This window comes from Erinaceus europaeus, chromosome X, assembly GCF_950295315.1.
Source record: "Erinaceus europaeus chromosome X, mEriEur2.1, whole genome shotgun sequence".
NCBI lineage: Eukaryota > Metazoa > Chordata > Mammalia > Eulipotyphla > Erinaceidae > Erinaceus > Erinaceus europaeus.
Genome location: NC_080185.1, coordinates 76,827,931 through 76,849,950, shown reverse-complemented (window position 1 = coordinate 76,849,950; position 22,020 = coordinate 76,827,931). Strand labels below are relative to the sequence as shown.

General features: G+C 39.5%; 1 protein-coding gene across 1 annotated transcript in view; it reads right to left on the bottom strand.

The window, feature by feature from the left end:
* Positions 1 to 8,574: 8,574 nt before the first annotated feature.
* TEX11 (testis expressed 11) overlaps positions 8,575 to 22,020 on the bottom strand; it is a 358,449-nt gene continuing 345,003 nt past the window's right edge. The window contains exons 27-28 of the mRNA XM_060183291.1: positions 10,015 to 10,179; positions 8,575 to 8,837 (exon numbers count right to left, since the gene is read on the bottom strand). Of these exons, the coding sequence (XP_060039274.1) occupies positions 8,766 to 8,837; positions 10,015 to 10,179 (237 nt within the window). The 3' untranslated portion in view covers positions 8,575 to 8,765. The remainder of the gene's footprint in view (positions 8,838 to 10,014; positions 10,180 to 22,020) is intronic.

Genomic DNA, 22,020 nt, shown 5'->3' with positions numbered 1-22,020 from the left:
CACCCCACTAGCTGGGAGTACTGAGATTCCCAAACAGTCATGATGGGCCTAGACCTTGACTCTCTCCATTGTTACTAGTCATCCATATGAGGCACAACACAATAGAGCCTTTTGTGGGCCCCCATGGGAACTTGCCTTCAACGTGGATCAACAATGACAGAGAATGTTCCATCCTCCAAAGGGAGGATGGACAACATACTCTATGCTACACCTGAGGAAGATGGGTCCTGAAACTGAGGCATCTTGGAATGTTCTTACTCATGATCACAGAATGTGAGCTCAGATCTACAAGAATGCAGAGGTCATATAGATTCCTAAGCTGAATATGGGCCCCAGATCAGATCAAATTGATGGGGTTTGCAGTCAATAATATTTATACCCCTTTCCCATATTAGGGAGCAACTCTCTTCCCTGATCCAGCTTTCTGGTCCTTTTTCCAGCCATGACATTATCTCCCCAGAGAATAACTTGGATCCACCTGCATATCAGATGTCAAGTTCAGGAAAAAAAAAAACTAGTATAGTCACAAGCCCTTTGGAGTATAACTAAAATAGGCCTACTATCTATAAAAAGGAGACTCCCCAACTCATCATCTGAACTATTCCAGCCTTTAGGTTCATGATTAGTCAACAATTTGTTTGGCTTTATATGTTGACTCTTTTTTCAGCCACCAGCTTCCAGGTGCTACCGTGATGCCAACCAGACATTCCTGGCAGATGACCCCACCAACCTGTCCTGGAGTCCCGCTTCCCCAGAGCCCTGCCCCACTAGGGAAAGAGAGAGTCACGTGAGGAGTATGGATCGACCTGTCAATGCACATGATCAGCGGGGAAGCAATTACAGAAATTATACCTTCCACCTTCTGTACCCCATAATGACACTAGGTCCATACTCCCAAAGTGATAAAGAATAGGAAAATTGGGAGCTGGGCGGTAGGGTAGCGGGTTAAGTGCAGGTGGCGCAAGGCGCAAGGACTGGTGTAAGGATTCCACCCCGGTTGGAGCTCCTGGCTCCCCACCTGCAGGGGAGTCGCTTCACAAGTGGTGAAGCAGGTCTGTAGGTGTCTATCCCTCTCTCCCCCTCTGTCTTCCCTCCTCTATCGATTTCTTTCTGTCCTATCCAACAATGACTACAACAATAACATATTAAAAAAAAAAGAATAGGAAAGCTATCAGGGGATGTGATGTGATACAGAGTTCTGGTGGTAGGAATTGTGTGGAGTTGTGCCCCTCTTGTCCTATGTTTTTTGAAAGACTTTCCTTTTTATAAATAAAAATTTTTAAATAGTTAAATCACTAGTGACAAGAAATATAAATGAACTCTTATGATTTACTTTCCTTTGTCTTTTACTCAAATGTTAGATGCAAAGATAATATTTTTTTTCTTAAAGCGATTGTGAAAAATGAAACCAACATCTTATTTTTGCTTATGCATTTTGCAGGAGCAATCACATTTCATTCATATTCTCCATCTCAGAAACCATAATGAACATCAAAAATTAATGCTGAGATTTCTTCCTATATATTTATATCTATCTGCTTCTCCTCTTCTTTCACTGTTAATACATAAATCAATAGCATAGCATGACTCATTGCACATAGTAAATAACTGAGTGAACTGTGTTGGTGTTGTTTTGAAAGTGCCATCACTGAATAATGTGGCACTGGCACTTAAATATTGGCTACTGTTATAAGCTGTGTAAATAAGAGTTCTGTCATCATATTGACCATTTCCATTGTGAATAAGCAATGATTCTCCACATTTGCCCACTTCAGACTCCTCTAGAATTTAAATTACATATAATGAAATTGAAGAGGACGATGTATGTTTTAATTTCTATTTCCTTACCTCTTCACTACAGATATCATGGAGAGTTCTTCAAAGTACCTGTGATGGTGCTGCATGTGATGCTTGTGCAAGCCATTATAACTTACTAAGGGTTTCCATTATTAGCCCTTCAATTATTTTATTGCATTTTATTCTTTTAAATTTTTTATTATCTTTATTTATGTATTGGATAGAAACAGTTAGAAATCAAGAGGGAAGGGGGAGATAGAGAGAAAGAAAGACACCTGTAGCCCTGCTTCACCATTTAAACAGCTTGCCCCCTACAGGTGAGGTCCAAGGGATCAAACTTGGGTCCTTGAGCATTGTAACATGAGAGCTCAACCAGCTGTGCCACCACCCGCCCCCTTCATTATTTCACCTTCAGAATTTCCCCAACATCAGCATTACACTAATGTTTACTCATTCCATTGTGAATGACTGCAATATTATACAAATCCTGACAAGCTCATGGGAGTTGCAGATTCTCCTCTCTCTGCACAGCAGTTTTACTTGTATATATTTTAAAGGAATGGAGACAATAATAAAAAAAACATTCTAATGTATCATTGCCTTTTCTTTTGTGAGAATACTATTTCTTGTATATTCTGCATGTGTGTGTGTGTGTATGTGTCTGTCTGTCTCACAGGGACTTAATAAATACATTATTTAATTATTCTAGACTGACTCTTTTTTCCATACAGATCGATAGATGAGAGAGAAAGTGGGGCAGGGCCCAGTATCAGAGCTCCTCTGAGTGCCTTCATAGTATTCTCTAATTTGAGCTGAGGCTTACACTTGGGCCATGTGCATGCAAAGGAGATGGCTTACATGGTGAGTGACTTATCTGCCCTCTCTTCAGAACTTTCAAATTAAGACATTATACTGCCAAGTAACAGGATAAAAGCTATTAATTTGTTTTTTTGTAGATATCTAGTAGTGGCTCCTACTTTATTGATAGGAGAAACTACTGTTTTCTGGATTTGCCACAAAATTCTGCTGGGTTGGATCAACTAATAAGTAGATACCAGCATGTGGTGTGGCATTTCATACCGATTGGCAGACAAGAACCCATTAAATATCTCCTCAAATTGTGGTAGATAATACCATGGTAGGGAGTCGGGCAGTAGCAAAGTGCAAGGACCTGCGGAAGGATCCCAGTGCGACCCCCCGGCTCCCCACCTGCAGGGGTGTCGCTTCACAGGCGGTGAAGCAGGTCCGCAGGTGTCTGTCTTTCTCTCCCCCTCTCTGTCTTCCCCTCCTCTCTCCATTTCTCTTTCCTAACAACAATGACATCAACAACAATAATAATAACTACAATAGAAAACAACAAGGGCAACAAAAAGGGAAAAATAAATATAAATAAATAAACAGGATAATACCATGATCACACCATTAAAGAACATGGATTCCAGATAAACATCGCTTATTAACCCTGAACAATGGGATATTTGCAGGAGAGGTAATTAAGTGTCCAGTGTCCCCTTATGGGGTGATTATACTCAATTGGTAGGCCATACATATTATTCTTCTGGATATGCAAGATGGCCCATAAATGTCTACAACAGATTTGCTTCTTGTTTTACATAGAGCCTAATCAATTTCCTTTTTCTAACTCCATCCCTGACCCATCTAACTAATACAACATGTTATTACTAGCTAGACTGTCAAGTCTAAAAGGGTTATTATTGGCAAAATATCCACAACATAATTACTGGAACAGTAAAACATCCTGACATTTTAGGGATTAATCATTTAAATCAAAATTATACATTAATGTCCTGGGTCATTTGTACCCAGAGATATTTTAGATATCTACCAATGGTTGCTGTTTTACTGGCAGGAAAAACGTAGACATTGTCTTGGAAGAATAAAATATTAAGGACCTTTTGTCACGAATCAGATGTCTCAAGGAGCATTTTACACTGGATTCAATGACTGCTGAATGAATGTGCCACGGAAGGTTTCTCTGATGAAGTTGATAGCTGAGTTGACTTCTCAACATAAGTAGAAATAAACTAAGGTGAAGGCAGAGGGAAGTAAAACAGCAAGCCCAGTGAATCAAAAATATTAACTGCCTGCTTAAATGTGAATGTAATAGTCCTTTTCACTTTTGCTTGGTGGAGGCTCAACTATAGATGCAACTTGCTTGTTTGTGGGGCTGGTAGCTCAGCTACTAACTTGGCCAAAGTATTTTCCTGAGTTTAGGTCGAAAGAGTAACCCTCCTGGTCAGAATGATGAGCAAAGAGGAGCAAAGAGGCTAGGAGCAAAGAGGTAGTTACATGGCTGAGAGATTGCTCTTATTCAGGGAGATGGAGCAAATAAGTGAATATTTGAGGTGAAGAGACCTCAAGTCTCTCAGAGTTGTGATATGGAAAGGAAGAAAGGTTAGGGAAAAATACCTCTGGTGTTGGGTTGAACATAGAGCTGGATTATAGTATATATATTCTTGTCACATTCATATTATTTAGTTCTTATCTACTTTCACTGAGGATCCTGGGAAATAGTTGGACTGCAGAAACAATAAGTACACCCACCACCCAAATCCTGTGTCCTACCATTCTCCATTATACCACTATTCTCCATTACAGTGAACCAGAACTTTTTGGAGAAATTACTGATTTCAGTTCTAGGGCAGAGAAAGTACAAGATGACCTGGAACATCTTATTGTGTTCACAAAATATGGGAGTGTTGAAAGAGTGGTGAGGACATCTCAAAAGAGGATAGACATGAGCCTTGAGAAGCAAAATAATGATGCCAGTGGATTAAGATTTAATGAATATAGATCAATTAATATGTACTAAATTTTATTTTAAAACATGAATCATTTAAGTGTGGCAGAGCTCTACCTAACAACTCCAACTAATAAATAGAGATAATGATGGCAATAGAAAAACCATTTAGCACCAAAAACGGCAAGAACAGATGCAGGCAAGAATCATCAACGGATAAAAACTTGTGAGTGAAAGTCTGATGAAAAATAAGATATGGGGCCCGGTGGTGGGGCACCTGGTTAAAGTATACACATTACAGTATGCAAGGACCCAAGTTCAAGCCCGTGGACCCCACCTACAGGGGGGAAGCTTCATGAATGGTGAAGCAGGTCTGCAGTTGTCCCTCTGTCTCTTTCCCACTTTGTATCTCCCCCTCTCAATTTCTCTCTATCCAATAATAAATAAATAAAAATAAAGGCCAGAAGCGGTGCACCTGGTTAAGCACACACATTACAGTGCACAGGGACATAGGTTCAAGCTCCTGCTCTCCACCTGCAGGGGGAAAGCTTGAATAGTGGTGCACCAGTGCTGCAGGTGTCTCCATCTCTCTCCCACTCTGTCTCCCCATCTCTCTCCCACTCTATCTTCCCATTCCCATGTAACTTTCTTTTTCTATCCAATAATAAATAAATAAAAATATTTTAAGGGGTCAGGTGGTGGCACCCTACAATGCACAGGGACCCAGGTTCAAGCCCCTGGTCCCCACCTGCAAAGGGAAAGCTTCATGAGTGGTGAAGTAGAGCTTCAGATGTCTCTATGTCTCTCTCCCTCTCTATCTTCCCCCTACCCTCACTTTCTTTCTATCTCACTATCCAATAATAAATAAATAAATAAATATATATATATATTGTCTCCAGGGTTACTGCTGGGGTTCGGTGCCTGCACTATGAATCCACTGTTCCTGGGAACTATTTTTCCCTTTTGTTGTCTTCATTATTTCATCGTTGTTGTTGTTGTAATTGTTGCTGTCGTTGTTGGGTAGGACAGAGAGAAATCAAGAGAGAATGGGAAGACAGAGAAGGGAGAGAAAGACAGACACCTGCAGACCTGCTTTACCTTCTATGAAGCGACTCCTCTGCAGGTGGGGAGCCGGGGGCTCAAACTGGAATCCTTAAGCCAATCCTTGCACTTTGCACCATGTGTGCTTAACCCGCTGCACTACCCTTTGGTCCCCAAAGTTAAATATTTTTATAAAAATATACTTTAAAATGAAAAATAGGACATTTGGTCATCAAGAAACACCAGACATATCCAAGGTGAACTTCATATTACAAAATTATTAGCTTATACTTTTAGAAAATGTCAAGATAAGTGGCCTGGAAGGTGGCATAGTGACTACGGCAGTAAACTTGCATGCATGAGACCCAAAAGTTAATACTTGGTATTGCATGTACCAATGATGCTCTGGTTTTCATTCCTTCTCCTCTCTAAGACAGATGATAGATGATGGATAGATGATAGAAAAAAAAATTAAATGTTAAGGTCAAGGAAAGACTGAAGAATTGTTTTGGTTTGCAGGAGATAAAAGAGGGCAACTAAATGCAACTAATGACTCTGAATTTATGAGGAAATTTATTAGGGTAATCAACAAAATTTGAATGGAGAATCTGTGAATTTGATGGTAGATTTATACCATTGTATGCATTTTTTTCATTACCACCAGGGTTATTGCTGAGGTTCAAAGCAGGCACTACGAATCCACTATTCCTAGAAACCATTTTTTCTTTCTATTTTACTGGATAAGACAAAAAAAGAAATTGAGATAGGAGGGGGAACTAGAGAGGAAGAGATAGACATCGGCAGACCTGCTTCATTGCTTGTGAAGCTTCCCCCGTTCAGGTGGAGAGTGGGGGTTCACACCCTGGTCCTTGTGCCTAGTAATGTGTGTGCTTAACTGGGTGCAGTACCACCCTCCTTATTACTTTTCATGATTGTGTTGTGGTTATGTAGGACAGTGTCTTACCGTTAGACATACTGGAGGTATTAAAAAGTAACAGGGTAAGATATCTTCAAACTAGCCTTAGATGATTCAGAAAACAAACAAAGATAAGGCAACATGTAAAAATGTTAAATAGGTAAGGCTGGTGAAGGGTCTATGCCAATTATTTACGTTTACTTGCAACTTTTCTATAAGTATGAACCCATTTCAAAACCAAAAATAAATCTGTGGCTATTAATCAAACTGGGGGAAAGGTTAGTGTGATAGCTAGTAAATACAATAATGCAAGTCTAATTATCAACAGAATGAAGCTGCTGTACTCTGTGTGAGTCAGACTTCCCTGGAAGACTGGTTCTTGGAAAGTGAGGTGACTATATCATATGAGGAACTGCTGAGGGGACTGAGGATGTTTAACTGGAAGAAAATGCCTGGGAGGTAAGTATGAGCCTGCCTGTTGCCTGCAATTCACTAGAGGATGTCTGCAACAGGGAAAACAGACTTGTTATCAGGAGGCAGATTTCTATTCAGAAAAGAAAATTTTTAAAACATTTTTATTATCTTATTTATTTATTGGATAGAAATAGAAACTGAGAGGAAGGGGGAGATAAAGAGTGAGAGAGACAGAGAGAGATACCTGCAGCCCTACTTCATCACTTGTGAAGCTTTTCCCCTGCAAGTGGGGACTGGGCACTTGAACCCAGGTCCTTAAGCATTGTAATATGTGCGCTCAACCAGGCGCACCACCATGCAGCCCCAGAAGTATTTATTTTTATTTTGCCTCTAGGGTTATTTCTGGGGCTCGGTGCCTGCACTATGAATCCTCTGCTCCTATAGGCTATTTTTTCCCTTTTGTTGCTTATTGTTCTTGTTGTTGTTATTATTGTTGTAGTTGTTGTTGAATAGGACAAAGAGAAATTGAGAGAGGAGGGGGAGACAGAGACAGACACCTGCAGACCTGCTTCACCACCCGTGAATTGACTTCCCTGCAGGCGGCTTGAACTGGGATCCTTATGCTTTACGCCATGTGTGCTTAACCCGCTGTGCTACCACCTGGCATATTTATTTATTTATTTATTTATTTTAAGGTTTAAAAAATTTATTAATTTCCTTTTGTTACCCTTGTTGTTTTAATGTTGTAGTTATTATTGTTGTTGTTGTTGATGTCGTTGTTGGATAGGACAGAGAGAAATGGAGAGAGGAGGGGAAGACAGAGGGGGAGAGAAAGATAGACACCTGCAGACCTGCTTCACTGCTTGTGAAGCAACTCCCCTGCAGGTGGGGAGTCGGGAGCTCGAACTGGGATCCTTACGCTGGTCCTTGTGCTTTGTGCCACCTGTGCTTAACCAGCTGTGCTACCACTGGACTCCCCCTTTATTTATTTTTTTAAACTAATCAGAGAGCAAAAAAGGTGGACTGAGCTATTTTGACAGTTCCTTGTTATAAGGAAGATTCTGATAGAGATAGGACAATCAGCACTCAAGGAAGTTGTGGAGAGAGTTCATGAATCAGATCAATGCTGGGCAAATGATCACTTAGGTTCTTCTAATGAGCTAATGTGCTTAGTCCAACTTTTTATTTTTCCTTTTAGCTAATAAGATTTAGAGAACAGGAATAAAATACAACCTTTATAGGACAGATATGATCAATCTCATAGGGACATAAATTATCTTGCTCTCACATGGGCTATTTTAATATACTTAATTCTCTCTCTTTTTTCTTTTTTTTAATTTTCAGGTTGATGTATTTCAATTCTGTAGAGGTGATAGTGCTTAGGGAAGTAAACAAAGAGGTAAAAGATAACTACTGGATGGCTTTGCTCATTGGTAAATATAGAAAATAGATCTAATTCTTAGCACTTTGGAAAATTCATTTGTTCACAAACTAGTGAAAACAGGAGGGCAAGGGTAGACACCATAGTGGTTATGCAAAGAGAGTTTCATGGCTGAGGCTCTGAAGTCCCAGGTTCAATGCCCTACACCACCACAAGTCAAAGTTAATTAGTTCTCTGGGAAAAAAAAAAAGATATGTTTAGTGATAAGAGGGAAAGTAAAAGTGCTTTTATTTTTAGAATATTTTATTCAACTAACACAAAAACAGGACTGAAGAAGGCAGAAAGGCTCAAGAGAAAATTTCACAAACAATTTAAATATTCAGTATCTTAATGCCGTCACATCTTCCTCAAGTCGCTGTGAGCTTGCCTACTCAGATGCTTTGTCCCAGTGATTCTTACTCTTTGGTGAACAGTGGTGTTCTGTTTCTATCTGATGTTTCTATAAGCTCACGATACAGAACGTTCATCTAGGAAAGAAAACAACAAATATATTTATTGAGGTGGAAAAAACGTGTGGAAAAGCTTCTGAGACCCATGATGATGACTCAGGAGTCTAACCTTCTGAGATCTGAGGATCCACTTTCCAGTGAAAATACAGTACCTTATTGACAAAGAGGAATTCCACTGCACTAGGCATATTTATTAGGGTCAGGTTGCTATTACAAAGGAGACAGTACTTAGCTTTTATTTGGTGATGAAATTCCATCAAACCTGTCTTGGATGGCTAATCACCCAGAAGTTTGCAGTGCAGAACAGTTCCTGAAGAAAATTCTTTTTTAAAAAATTATTTATTTATTTATTCTTTTTGTTGCCCTTGTTTTTTTTTTTATTGTTGTAGTTATTATTGATGTCATTGTTGTTGGACAGGACAGAGAGAAATGGAGAGAGGAGGGGAAGACAGAGAGAGGGAGAGAAAGACAGACACCTGCAGACCTGCTTCACCGCCTGTGAAGTGACTCCCCTGCAGGTGGGCTCGAACCGGGATCCTTCCTCTGGTCCTTGTGCTTAGTGCCACCTGCGCTTAACCCACTGCACTACCGCCCGACTCCGGAAAATTCTTTTTTGAAACAATCATTGCTGGACTGGGGAAATAGTTCAGTATGACAGAGCACAGGCTTTTCATGCCTGAGGCTCCAGAGGTCCAAGATTCAGTCCTTGAATCCACCATAAGCCAGAGCTGAGCAGTGCCCTGGATATGTGTTCTCTCCTCCCCTCTCTCCCTCTCTCCTTTTCCCTCCCTCTCTTTCTCTCTCACCCTCTCTCTTTCATAAATATAAACAATCCTATTTAGCTAGTACGTTCTGGAATAAAAGAAGCATTGCTTTCTGCAGAGGCTAGTCCTATGCAAACCAACATTGACAGTAATGAATTTTTCTAAAACTCATACTTGGCAGCTCTTAACTTTAATTTTATTCAAAAGCCACCCCCCCTCAGCCCAAACTTTATGTGCTATCCTTCCTATTTTTCACTCTAAGAAATTATTGTTTATATTGTTTTCTAACTCTTGCAGTACTGTGGAACCATTAAGGAGAACAATGAAAAAGATTCTTCCTAGTTGAACAAGACAGGATTGAGTCTTTATTGAGAGCCAACATTTCTGTTCCTTAAGTCTTGCCATTCACCACTAGCGCTCTCCTTCCTCACCTGAGTCTCATAGTTTATCTTGAAGGAATCAAGGTGGTTGAGGAAACGCAATGCCAGGCCACACCATTTTTCAGCAGACACACACAGGCATTTGCCAAACAGAAGTACTCCAGTATTCCAGGCTTTGATCATTAGCCAGAGAATTTCTATTTCTGGGTAGTTTTCCTGAAATCCAAGAACAGTATATTTATAGTTATTATTATTATAGTCTTAGTGGCACTGAGTGTATCAGTGCTGCAATTCATTATTATTAAACACACAATGGGTGCTCTGCTACCACCAGGGAGGAAGTGGCAGACTCCATGGGCAATCCTGTGCTCCTTGGGAGGAGGAGGAAAACACCATGAAGGGTTATCAACTGTAGAGTACTCCAGTGCAAGAATTCATGATGTGACATACAAACTGTAAAAGCAGCTAGTCCTGATTTAAGTGAAATAGAAAGTTTGTATCCACCTGTGAGAATGTCATACACCAGAAAGGACAGAAACAACAAATGTTGGAGAGGATGTGGGGGGAAAAGGACACTTATGCTATGCTGGTGGGAAGGTATGATCAACCTCATAGGGACATAAATCATCTTGCTCTCACGTGGGCTATTTTAATATACCTAATTTTCTTTTCTCTTTTTTTCCCTTCCTCTTTCTTTCTTTCTTTCTTTCTCTCTTTCTCTCTTTCTCTCTTTCTTTTTTTAATGTTCAAGTTGATGTCTTTCAATTCTATAGAGGTGATAGTGCTTAGGGAAGTAAACAAAGAGGTAAAAGACAACTACTGGATGATTTTGCTCATTGGTGAAATATAGAAAATAGATCTAGTTCTTAGCACTTTTGAAAATTCATTTGTTCATGAACTGGTCCAACCCTTGTGGAAAGCAGTCTGAAGATTTCTTAGAAAACTAGAAATGGACCTACCTTATGACCTCACAATTCCTCTCCCAAGAATTTACCCAAATGGAACAAAAACATCTATATTCACATTCTGCACCCCATAATGTCCCTTGTTCCATGTTCCCAGATGGATAAAGAATAGGAAAGTTATCAGGGGATGGGATGGGATGCAGAATTCTGGTGGTGGGAATTATGTGGAGTTGTATCCCTCTTATCCTATGGTTTTTATCAGTGTTTTCTTTTTATAAATAAAATTATATAAAAATTATTTAAAATGAAAAAAGAGAGATTATGCACATCTATGTTCATAATTTTTGATTGCCAAAATCGATCTGGAAGCAACCCAGATGTCCAACATCAGATGAATGGCAAACAACAACAACAACAACAAAAACCTGTGGTGTATATACACAATAGAATACTATTCAGCTATTAAAAATGAAGTCATCTCCTTTACATCATCTTGGATGTCACTTGAAGATATCATGTTAAATGAGATAGGGCAAAAGGAGAAGGACAAATACCCAGTGATTTCACTTATAAGCGGGACTTAATATAGGGGGACATGGAAGGGGAACACAAAGTGAAACATGGACTAGATAAGGTGTATTGCATCAAAGCAAAAGACTCTGGGAAAGGTGGGGGATGGAGGAGTGGAAGTGATCCTGGTACATAAAGAAATTGCAAACCATTAACCCCCTCAATGAAAAAACTTTGTATCCTGAGTGGAGGGCTCAGTCAATTATTTCCCCAATACCTGCCCTCTAACTTTCAGAGAAGGTTGGCCAGAAGTATTTTTTATTCTCTTAAACTGCTTATCCCAAATTCGTCTATGTCTGAAATAAAATGTATATTAATCTTATGGAACTGATTCACACATTGTGGGGACTGCTAAGCTTGAAATTTGCAGGAATGTGAGTTCAGGTAATAGTTGATGTTGTAATCTTGAACCAAACTTTTTTTTTCTTTATAGAAAGAGGTGGTGTTGGTTTATAAGACTGTGTATTTAGGGGCCAGGTGGTGGCACACCTGGTTAAGTGCACACATTATAGTGCGCAAGGACCCGGGTGCAAGCTCCTGGTCCCCACCTGCAGGCGTAAAGCTTTATGAGTGGTGAAGCAGGGCTGCAGATGTCTCTCTGTCTCTCCACTCTCTCCCTGCAACTCCCTTCTCAATTTCTGTCTCTATTCAGTAATAAATAAAGATGTATTTAAAAAATATAAAAAATAAAAATAAAAAAGTCTATGCTTCAAGGGTAGAAATTTACCCCTCTTCAAATTGTGCCATACCATGCCCACACCAAAGTATCTAGATCCTTCTACCACATTCTGTTTATCTATCAGTATTACTATATCAATTTATCTATTTATTTAAAATGAGGTATATAGAGAAAGAGCAGCCAGAACACTGATCAGCTCTGGCATATGGTGGTGCCAAGGACTAAACCTGGAGTTTCTGGGGCCTCAGGCATGCTCCTGTAAGTTTTTAAAAAAATTTTATTTATTCCCTTTTGTTGCCCTTTTTTATTATTGTAGTTATTATTGTTGTTATTGTTGATGTTGTTGTTGGATAGGACATAAAGAAATGGAGAGAGGAGATGAAGACAGAGAAGGGAGAGAAAGACACCTGCAGACCTGCTTCACTGCTTGTGAATCGACTCCCCTGCAGGTGGAGAGCTGGGGGCTCAAACTGAGATCCTTATGCTGGTCCTTGCTTTGGGCCACTGTAAGTAAGTTTTTAAGGACAACATTCTTTGTTGAATTTTCACCCCAATGATATCTCTCTCTTTGCTGTAATTGGTGTAAGTGGATCTCCTACTGATCCAGGCAAGAGTGATCAGTAATTTGAAAAGTACTGAGAGAGGGACATCATAACATACTATACAGAATGGTTAAATCAACAAGAAGAAATATTGGGAAATGAACCAGGACAAGAGTCCAGATAAAAGCCCCCCAAAGGTTGAAGCACAAAATAATGAAGTCAACATCTAAATATTAGTTAAGGAAATAATCACAGGAATGAGTAAACAGTTTGAAAGAATTATCATCAGAAATGCAGAAATAACAAATGAGACTCTGAAAGAAAACACTATCTCAAGGTTATTAGAGAACTGAAAGCTGAAATAGCTAAGCTAAGAACACAGCTAACTGAACAAGCTAAAACAATGTCAGAACAGGGAAACAAAATAGATAAACTACAGAAAACAGTAGAGGGGAGAAAGAATAGAATAAATGAGGCTGAAGACAGAATAAGCAAGATTGAGGGCGAATTAGAGACAATTAAAAAAGAAGCAAGAGATTTCAAAAAGAGATTAAGAGATACTGAGAACAACAACAAAGACATATGGGATGACTTCAAAAGAAATAATATATGCATTATTGGCTTACCAGAGGAAGAAAGGGAGGGAGGGGAAGAAAGCATTCTTCAGGACATAATAGCTGAGAACTTCTCTAGTCTAGACAACATAAAAGTCATAAGGGTTCAGGGTGTCAGGTGGTGCAAAGTGCAAGAACCGGCTCAAGGATCCCGGTTTAAGCCCCTGGCTCCCCAACCACAGGGGAGTCGTTCCACAAGCGGTGAAGCAGGTCTGTAGGTGTCTATCTTTCTCTACCCCTCTCTGTATTCCCCTCCCTCCTCTCTTCATTTCTCTCTGTCTTATCTAACAACTACAAAAATAACAATAATAATTACTACAACAACAATAAAAAAACAAGGGCAACAAAAAGGGAAAATAAATAAATATTTAAAAAATAAAAAAGACATAAGGGTTCAAGAAGCCCAGAGGGTCGCAAAGAGAATTAATCCAAACTTAAAGACACCAAGACACATCATATTCAGAATGAACAGGAATAAGGATAAAGGAAGAATTCTGAAGGCTGCAAGAGAAAAAACAAAGAGTCAACTACAGAGGAAAACCCATAAGGTTAGCAGCAAACTTTTCCACACAAACACTACAGGCCAGAAGAAAATAGGAAGATATCTGTCAAGTGCTCAATGAGAAAGGCTTTCAACCAAGACTACTGTATCCTGCTAGACTGCCATTCAGACTAGATGAAGGCATAAAAACCTCCTCAGACAAGCAACAGTTGAAAGAGTCATCAAGCCTTCCCTGAATTAAGTTCTGAAAGGTCTCCTAAAAACAGTCAGACCACCATAAATATGCCATATATCAGAACACTAAAAAATCTACATGAATGACATTAAAATATCTTCAATCTTTGATATCAATACATGTCAATGGCCTGAATTCACCTATTAAAATGCACAGAGTAGGAAGATGGATCAGAAAACACAACCCAACAATATGCTGTCTACAGGAAACCCACCTATCTCAACAAGATGAACACAGACTCAAAGTGAAAGGATGGAAAACTATCATACAAGCCAATGGCACACAAAAAAAGGCAGGAACATCTATTCTCATATCTGACACGATAGACTTTAAAATAGATAAGATTAAAAAAGATAAAATGGACACTACTTAATGCTCAGAGGATCAGTCAACCCAGAGGACTTAACAATTATTAACATCTATGCACCCAGTTAGAAGCCATCTAAATACATCAAACGTCTACTGAGAGAGCTACAGCAATATATTAACAGCAACACACTAATAGTAGGGGACTTAAGCACCCCACTCTCTCAACTTGACAGATCATCCAGGCAGAAAATCAATAAAGAAGCGAGGGAGCTAAATGAGTAGATAAACTAGAACTATTAGACATTTTCAGAGTCATTCACCCCAATAAACTGGAATACACATTCTACTCAAGTCCACTTGGGTCATTCTCAAGGATAGACCATATATTAGGCCACAAAGACAGCATCGTCAAATTCAAGAGCATTGAAATCATCCCAAGCATCTTCTCATACCACAGTGTATTTAAATTAACACTTAATCAACAAAGGATTGGTAACAGTCCCAAAATGTGGAAGTTCAACAGTACACTACTTAACAACTACTGGGTCAAAGAGGAAATAAAGGAAGAAATCAAAATGTTTCAAGAGTTCAATGAAAATGAAGACACAAGCTATCAAAATATTTGAGACACAGCTAAGGCAGTTCTGAGAGGGAAGTTCATATCCATACAAGCACACATTAGGAAACAAGAAAAAGCACAAAGAAACAACCTGATTGCACACCTTAAAGACCTAGAAGAAGAAGAACAAAGGAACCCTAAACCAACCAGAAGGACAGAAATCACAAAAGTTAGGGCAGAAATCAATAACATTGAAAATAAGAAAACCATACAAAAGATCAATGAAAGTAAATGTTGGTTCTTTGAAAGAGTGAACAAAATTGATAATCCTTCAGCTAGACTCACAGAACAAAAATGGGAGAAGACCCAAATAAATAAGATCATAAATGAAAGAGGAGATATCACCACAGATACTGCAGAAATTCAACATGTCATGAGAGGATTATATGAACAACTATATTCCACCAAGCTAGAGAACCTGGAAGAAATGGATGATTTTCTATATACCCACAAATTTCCAAAATTAAGTAAAGAGGAGCTAGATAACATGAACAGGCTCATCACAGCTAATGAAATTGAAAGTTATCAAAAACCTTCCCAAGAATAAAATTCCTGGACCAGGTGGTTTTACAAATGAATTCTACAAAATCTTCAAAGAAGAACTAATACCTCTACTTTTAAAAGTCTTCCAGAAGATTGAAGACACAGGAATACTCCCTTCCAGCTTCTATGAAGCCAACATTACTTTGATACCAAAAGTAGACAGGGACACAACCAAAAAAGAAAACTACAGACCAATATCTCTGATGAACATGGATGTTAAAATATTGAACAAAACTCTAGCCAGCTAGAGACAGGAGTATATTAAAAATATTGTTCATCATGCCCAAGTGGGGCTTATCCCAGGGATGCAAGGTTGGTTTAATAAATGTAAATCAATCAAAGTGATCCAACACATCAATAAAAGTAAGACCAAAAACCACATAGTCATATCAATAGATGCAGAGAAAGCCTTTGACAAAATACAACATCCATTTAGCATCAAAACACTACAAAGATGGGAATAGATGGACAATTCCTCAAGATAGTGGAGTATATATATAGCGAACCTACAGCCAACATCATCATACTCAACGATGAAAAATTGGAAGCATTTCCCCTCAGATCAGGTTCCAGACAGGGCTGCCCACTATCACCATTACTATTTAACATAGTGTTGGAAGTTCTTGCCATAGCAATCAGGCAGCAGCAAGGAATTAAGGGATACAGATTAAAAGAGAAGAGGTAAAACTCTCACTATTTTTAGATGACATGAAAGTATACATAGGAAAAAACCTAAGGAATCTAGCAAGCAGCTTTTGGAAATCATCAGGATATACACTAAGGTGTTAGGCTACAAAATTAACATACACTAGTCAGTGGCATTGTAGTTATTATTTTCTTGTTATTGATATCATTGTTGGATAGGATAGAGAGAAATGGGGAGAGGAAGGGAAGACAGAAAGGGGGGAAGAAAGATAAGACACCTGCAGATCTACATCACTGCCTGTGAAGCGACTGCCCTGCAGGTGGGGAGCCGGGGCTTGAACTGGGATTCTTAAGTTGGTCCTTGTGCTTCGCGCCATGTGCACTTAACCGGCTGTGTTACCGCTTGACTCCCCCCTCACTTCTTTTTTAAATTGCATTTATTTATTTTTTTTATCAGACAAGGAAATAGAACAAGGGCTTTCTTTTTAATATTTTATTTACTTTGTATAGAAACAGAATCTGAAAGGCAAGTTGAGGGGGGGAGAAGATAGAGAGACTTGTAGCACAGTTTTTTTTTACTACTTACGAAGCTTTTTTCCCTGCAGGTAGGGACCAGAGGTTTGAATCTGGCTCCTTGCGCACTGTCATGTGTGCATTCTACTGGGGTGTGCCACTGTCCAGCCCTCATTTGCTTCTTTTCATGTAGGAGCCTTTCAGTAATTCAGGAATGGTGGTAGCAAATTTCTTTAGCTTATGTATGTTTGAGAAAGCCTTTCTCCCTCATGCTTGAAGGATAATTGCCAGGTGAGTATTCATAGTGGGTAATTCTTATCTTTTGGCACTTTGAATATGTCATTCTACTCCCTTCTTGCCTCTAGGGTTTATGATAAGAAATATGATGATTTGATCTGGGGCCCATATTCAGCATAGGAGCTATAACTTCTACATCCCTGTAGGTCTGAACTTGCATTCTGTGGTCATCAGTAGGAACATTCTGAGTTGCACCAATTTTAGGACCCATCTTCTTCAGGTGTTAGAGTATGTTATCCAACCCCCCTTTGGAGGATGAAACATTCTCTACCATTGGTGATCCACATTAAGGGAAAGGTCCTATGGGGTTTACAGTCAACAATTTATATACTTTTCCCTTATTTGGGAGCTACTCTCTTCCCTGATGCAGCTCTCTGGTCCTTTTCCCAGCCATGACATTATCTCCCCAGACAATAACCTGGGTCCACCTGCATATCAGATGTCAGGCTTAGGCAAAAACTAATAAAGTCATGGGCCTTTTGGAATATACCTACAATAGACCTACTAGCTATTTCCAAAATGGAGACCCCAAATCTTTATTGGCAATATTCCAGACTTTAGGTTTATGAATAGTCAACAATTTGTTTGGCTTTACATGCTAACTCTTCTTTCAGTCACCAGCTTCCAGATGCTACTGTGATGCCAACCGGACTTCCCTGGGCAGACTACCCCACCAATGTGTCCTGGAGCCCAGCTTCCCCAAAGCCCTGCCCCACTAGGGAGAGAGACAGGCTGGGAGTATGGATCGACCTGTCAGCACCCATGTTCAGTAGGGAAGCAGTTATAGAAGCCAGACCTTCCACCTTCTGCACCCCATAATGACCCTGGGTCCATACTACAACAGGGTTAAAGAATGGGAAAGCTATCAGGGGAGGGGATGGGATACAGAGATGTGGTGGTGGGAATTGTACCCCTATTATCCTATGGTCTTGTCAGTATTTCCATTTTATAAATAAATAAATTAAAAATTAAAAAAAGAAATATGATGAACATCTGATAGCCCTACATTTGTATGTCAGCTTCTTTTTTCCCCTAGCAGCCGTGAAATTATATATATATATATAGTTCTTCTATAATGTGTCTTGGTGTAGAAAATTTTAGGTTCAGAAACTTAGGTGTTCATTAATCTTTCTGGGTGTTTATATCTTGAACACTCCCCAGGTTTGCAAACTTTTCAGCTATGGTTTCTTTGACTATGGTCTCTCGTTTCTCTTGCTCTTCTTCCTCCGGTATTTCAATAACTTCCATATTTGCCTTTGCAATGTAGTGTCTCCTATCATGGAAAATTACTTCAGTTTTCCTAAACATTTCCTCTCCAACAACTTTGAATTCACAGTGTGTTTGTTGCATTTTATAGCCCTAATATTCTCTCCTCTACATGACTGAATCTACTTCTTAGAACTGCTTTGTGGGGGTTCCCGGAAGATGGCAGACTGAGAAGCTGCTAGTGGCTTGAGCTCTAACCACATCTTCTGGAAATGGTAGGATTTTCTGCCTTTAGTAGGCCAGTCAATAAGGGGTCCTAGCAGTGACACCAATGAGGTGACTATAACTTAATTTGGGTTAAGAAATAGAGTAGAAAAAAAGGGAAAAATTTTTTTCCTATTAATTATTAAGCACATCTCCTCCCCCTTCCCCCCTATAACCAGTCCCTGGGGACCAGCTCCTAGCAGGCTCCCCTGCTGAGCTTCTGTCTTTACCAAATTCCTATCCCACCAGGGAGTATCATTCATTCTAAGTCTACACCCTTCTGAAACCTCTGGCATTTTTTCTTTCTAAGTAGCCAATCCCCCCCACCTCACTCCGCATAGCTAATTAAATAATTAAAAATAAATAAATAAAAAACTCTTTTCTTTCACTGCTCTTTTATGACTGCTCTTTTTCTTATCTTTTTCATTTTTCTCTCACTCTTTCTTTTTTTTTTCCTTTTTCTCATTCTTGTCATCCAACACCCATTCATGCTCAAAACTCTACAAAAAATGGGAATAGATGGGAAATTCCTCAAGATAGTGGGGTCTATATATAGCAAACCTAAAGCCAACATCATACTCAATGGATAGAAGTTGAAAGCATTCCCCCTCAGATCAGGGACTAGACAGGGCTGTCCACTGTCACCGTTACTCTTCAACATAGTATTGGAAGTTCTTGCCATAGCAATCAGGCAAGAGAAAGGAATCAAAGGAATACAGATTGGAAGGGAAGAAGTCAAGCTATCACTCTTTGCAGATGATATGATAGTAAACATAGAAAAACCTAAAGAATCCAGCAGAAAACTACTGGAAGTTATTAGGCAATATAGCAAGGTGTCAGGCTACAAAATCAATGTACAGAAATCAGTGGCATTTCTTTATGCAAACACTAAATCTGAAGAAGAAGACAGCCAGAAATCACTCCCATTTACTGTTTCAGCAAAATCAATCAAATACCTAGGAATAAAGTTGACCAAAGAAGTGAAAGACTTATATACTGAAAACTATGAGTCGCTACTCAAGGAAATAGAAACTGATACCAAGAAATGGAAAGATATCCCATGCTCATGGACTGGAAGAATAAATATCATCAAAAAGAATATTCTCCCCAGAGCCATATACAAATTTAGTGCAATACCCATCAAAGTTCCACCGAACTTCTTTAAGAGAATAGAACAAACACTACAATCATTTATCTGGAACAAGAAAACACCTAGAATTGCCAAAACCATCTTATGGAAAAGAAACAGAAATGGAGGCATCACACTCCCAGAACTTAAACTATATTATAAAGCCATCATCATCAAGACAGCATGGTACTGGAACAAAAATAGGCACACAGACCAGTGGAACAGAATTGAAAGCCCAGAAATAAATCCCCACACCTATGGACATCTAATCTTTGATAAGGGGACCCAAAGGATTAAATGGAAAAAGGAGGTTCTCTTCAATAAATGGTGCTGGGAAAACCGGGTTGTAAGATGCAAAAGACTGAAATTGAACCACTTTATCTCACCAAAAACAAAAATCAACTCCAAATGGAACAAAGACCTAGATGTCAGACCAGAAACAATCAAATACTTAGAGGAAAACATTGGTGAAACAGTTTCCCACCTACACCTCAAGGACATCTTTGATGAATCAAACCCAGTTGCAAGGAAGACTAAAGCAGAAACAAACCAATGGGACTACATCAAATTGAAAAGCTTCTGCACATCCAAAGAAACTATTAAACAAACAAATAGACCCCTCACAGAATGGGAGAAGATCTTCACATGCCATACATCAGACAAGAAACTAATCACCAAAATATATAAAGTGCTCAGCAAACTTAGCACCAAAAAAGTAAATGACCCCATCCAAAAATGGTCAGAGGATATGAACAAAACATTCACCTCAGAGGAGATCCAAAAGGCTAACAAACATATGAAAAACTGCTCTAGGTCACTGATTGTCAGAGAAATGCAAATTAAGACAACACTAAGATACCACCTCACTCCTGTAAGAATGGCATACATCAAAAAGGACAGCAGCAACAAATGCTGGAGAGGTTTTGGGGACAGAGGAACCCCTTTACATTGCTGGTGCGAATGTAATTTGGTACAGCCTCTGTGGAGAGCTGTCTGGAGATATCTCAGAAGGCTAGACATGGACCTTCCATATGATCTAGTAATTCCTCTCCTGGGGTTATACCCCAAGGACTCCATAACACCCAACCAAAAAGAGGTGTGTACTCCTATGTTCATAGCAGCACAATTCATAATAGCTAAAACCTGGAAGCAACCCAGGTGCCCAACAACAGATGAGTGGCTGAGAAAGCTGTGGTATATATACACAATGGAATACTATGCAGCTATCAAGAACAATGAACCCACCTTCTCTGATCCATCTTGGACAGAGCTAGAAGGAATTATGTTAAGTGACCTAAGTCAGAAAGATAAAGATGAGTATGGGATGATCCCACTCATCAACAGAAATTGAGTAAGAAGATCTGAAAGGGAAACTAAAAGCAGGACCTGACCAAATTGTAAGTAGGGCACCAATGTAAAAACCCTGTGGTGAGGGGTAGACATGCAGCTTCCTGGGTCAGTGGGGGGTGGGAGTGGGTGGGAGGGATGGGTCACAGTCTTTTGGTGGTGGGAATGGTATTTATGTACACTCCTAGTAAAATGTAGTCATATAAATCATTAGTTAATACGAGAGGTGGAAAATTAATTGTATGTCTCGAAGTTTTTCAAAACACAGACTTAATCTTTTTAATATATAGGCTGTTCAATTGATATGCAGACTCTCTCATAAGCCTAGACCAAGTAGATCAGAAGCAACCAATAGCACAGCTATATACAAGATACTGGGTACTGTACAGCAAACCATAACAAAAGGACTTTTCAAAGTTAACCCAATTACCAAATAATGTGATGATAACATTAACTATCAATTGTCTTTTTGAACCCTAAGACAGCAGGAACCTCACATCTCCACTATAGAGCCTCTACTTCCCCCAGTCCTGGAACCATTGAATAGGGCCCACTTTGCCGTATGCCTCTCCCAATCCATATCAAATAATATTGTATCTGCCGATCACAACCTAACCAACACAACGATTGCCACCTCAACATGCTTCACTTCAGACTGTGTCCAGAGACTTCATGTGTGGAATGACAACCCTTCAGCTTCATTTCTCGGGTGAGACCTTTCCTTTCACAGTATACTCTAATTCCATCTCAGGTGGTTCACTTTCTAACAAAGTCCCATAACCTAGATATACACCAGTTTCTGTGAGAGAGAGCATATGTTCACACGTATCTGTAAACTACTGCAAAATATATACCTGAAAGCAGAAGTACACTAGAGTTTGCAGTGGGTACCCCCTAACACTTCCTCTCCACTATTCTAAGCTTTGGGTCCATGATTGCTCAACAATTTGTTTTGCTTCGTATGTTAACTCTCTTTTCAGTCACCAGGTTCCAGATGTCATCAGGATGCCGGCCAGGCTTCCCTGGACTGAAGACCCCACCAGTGTGTCCTGGAGCTCCTCTTCCCCAGAGACCCACCCTACTAGGGAAAGAGAGAGGCAGACTGGGAGTATGGACCGACCAGTCAACGTCCATGTTC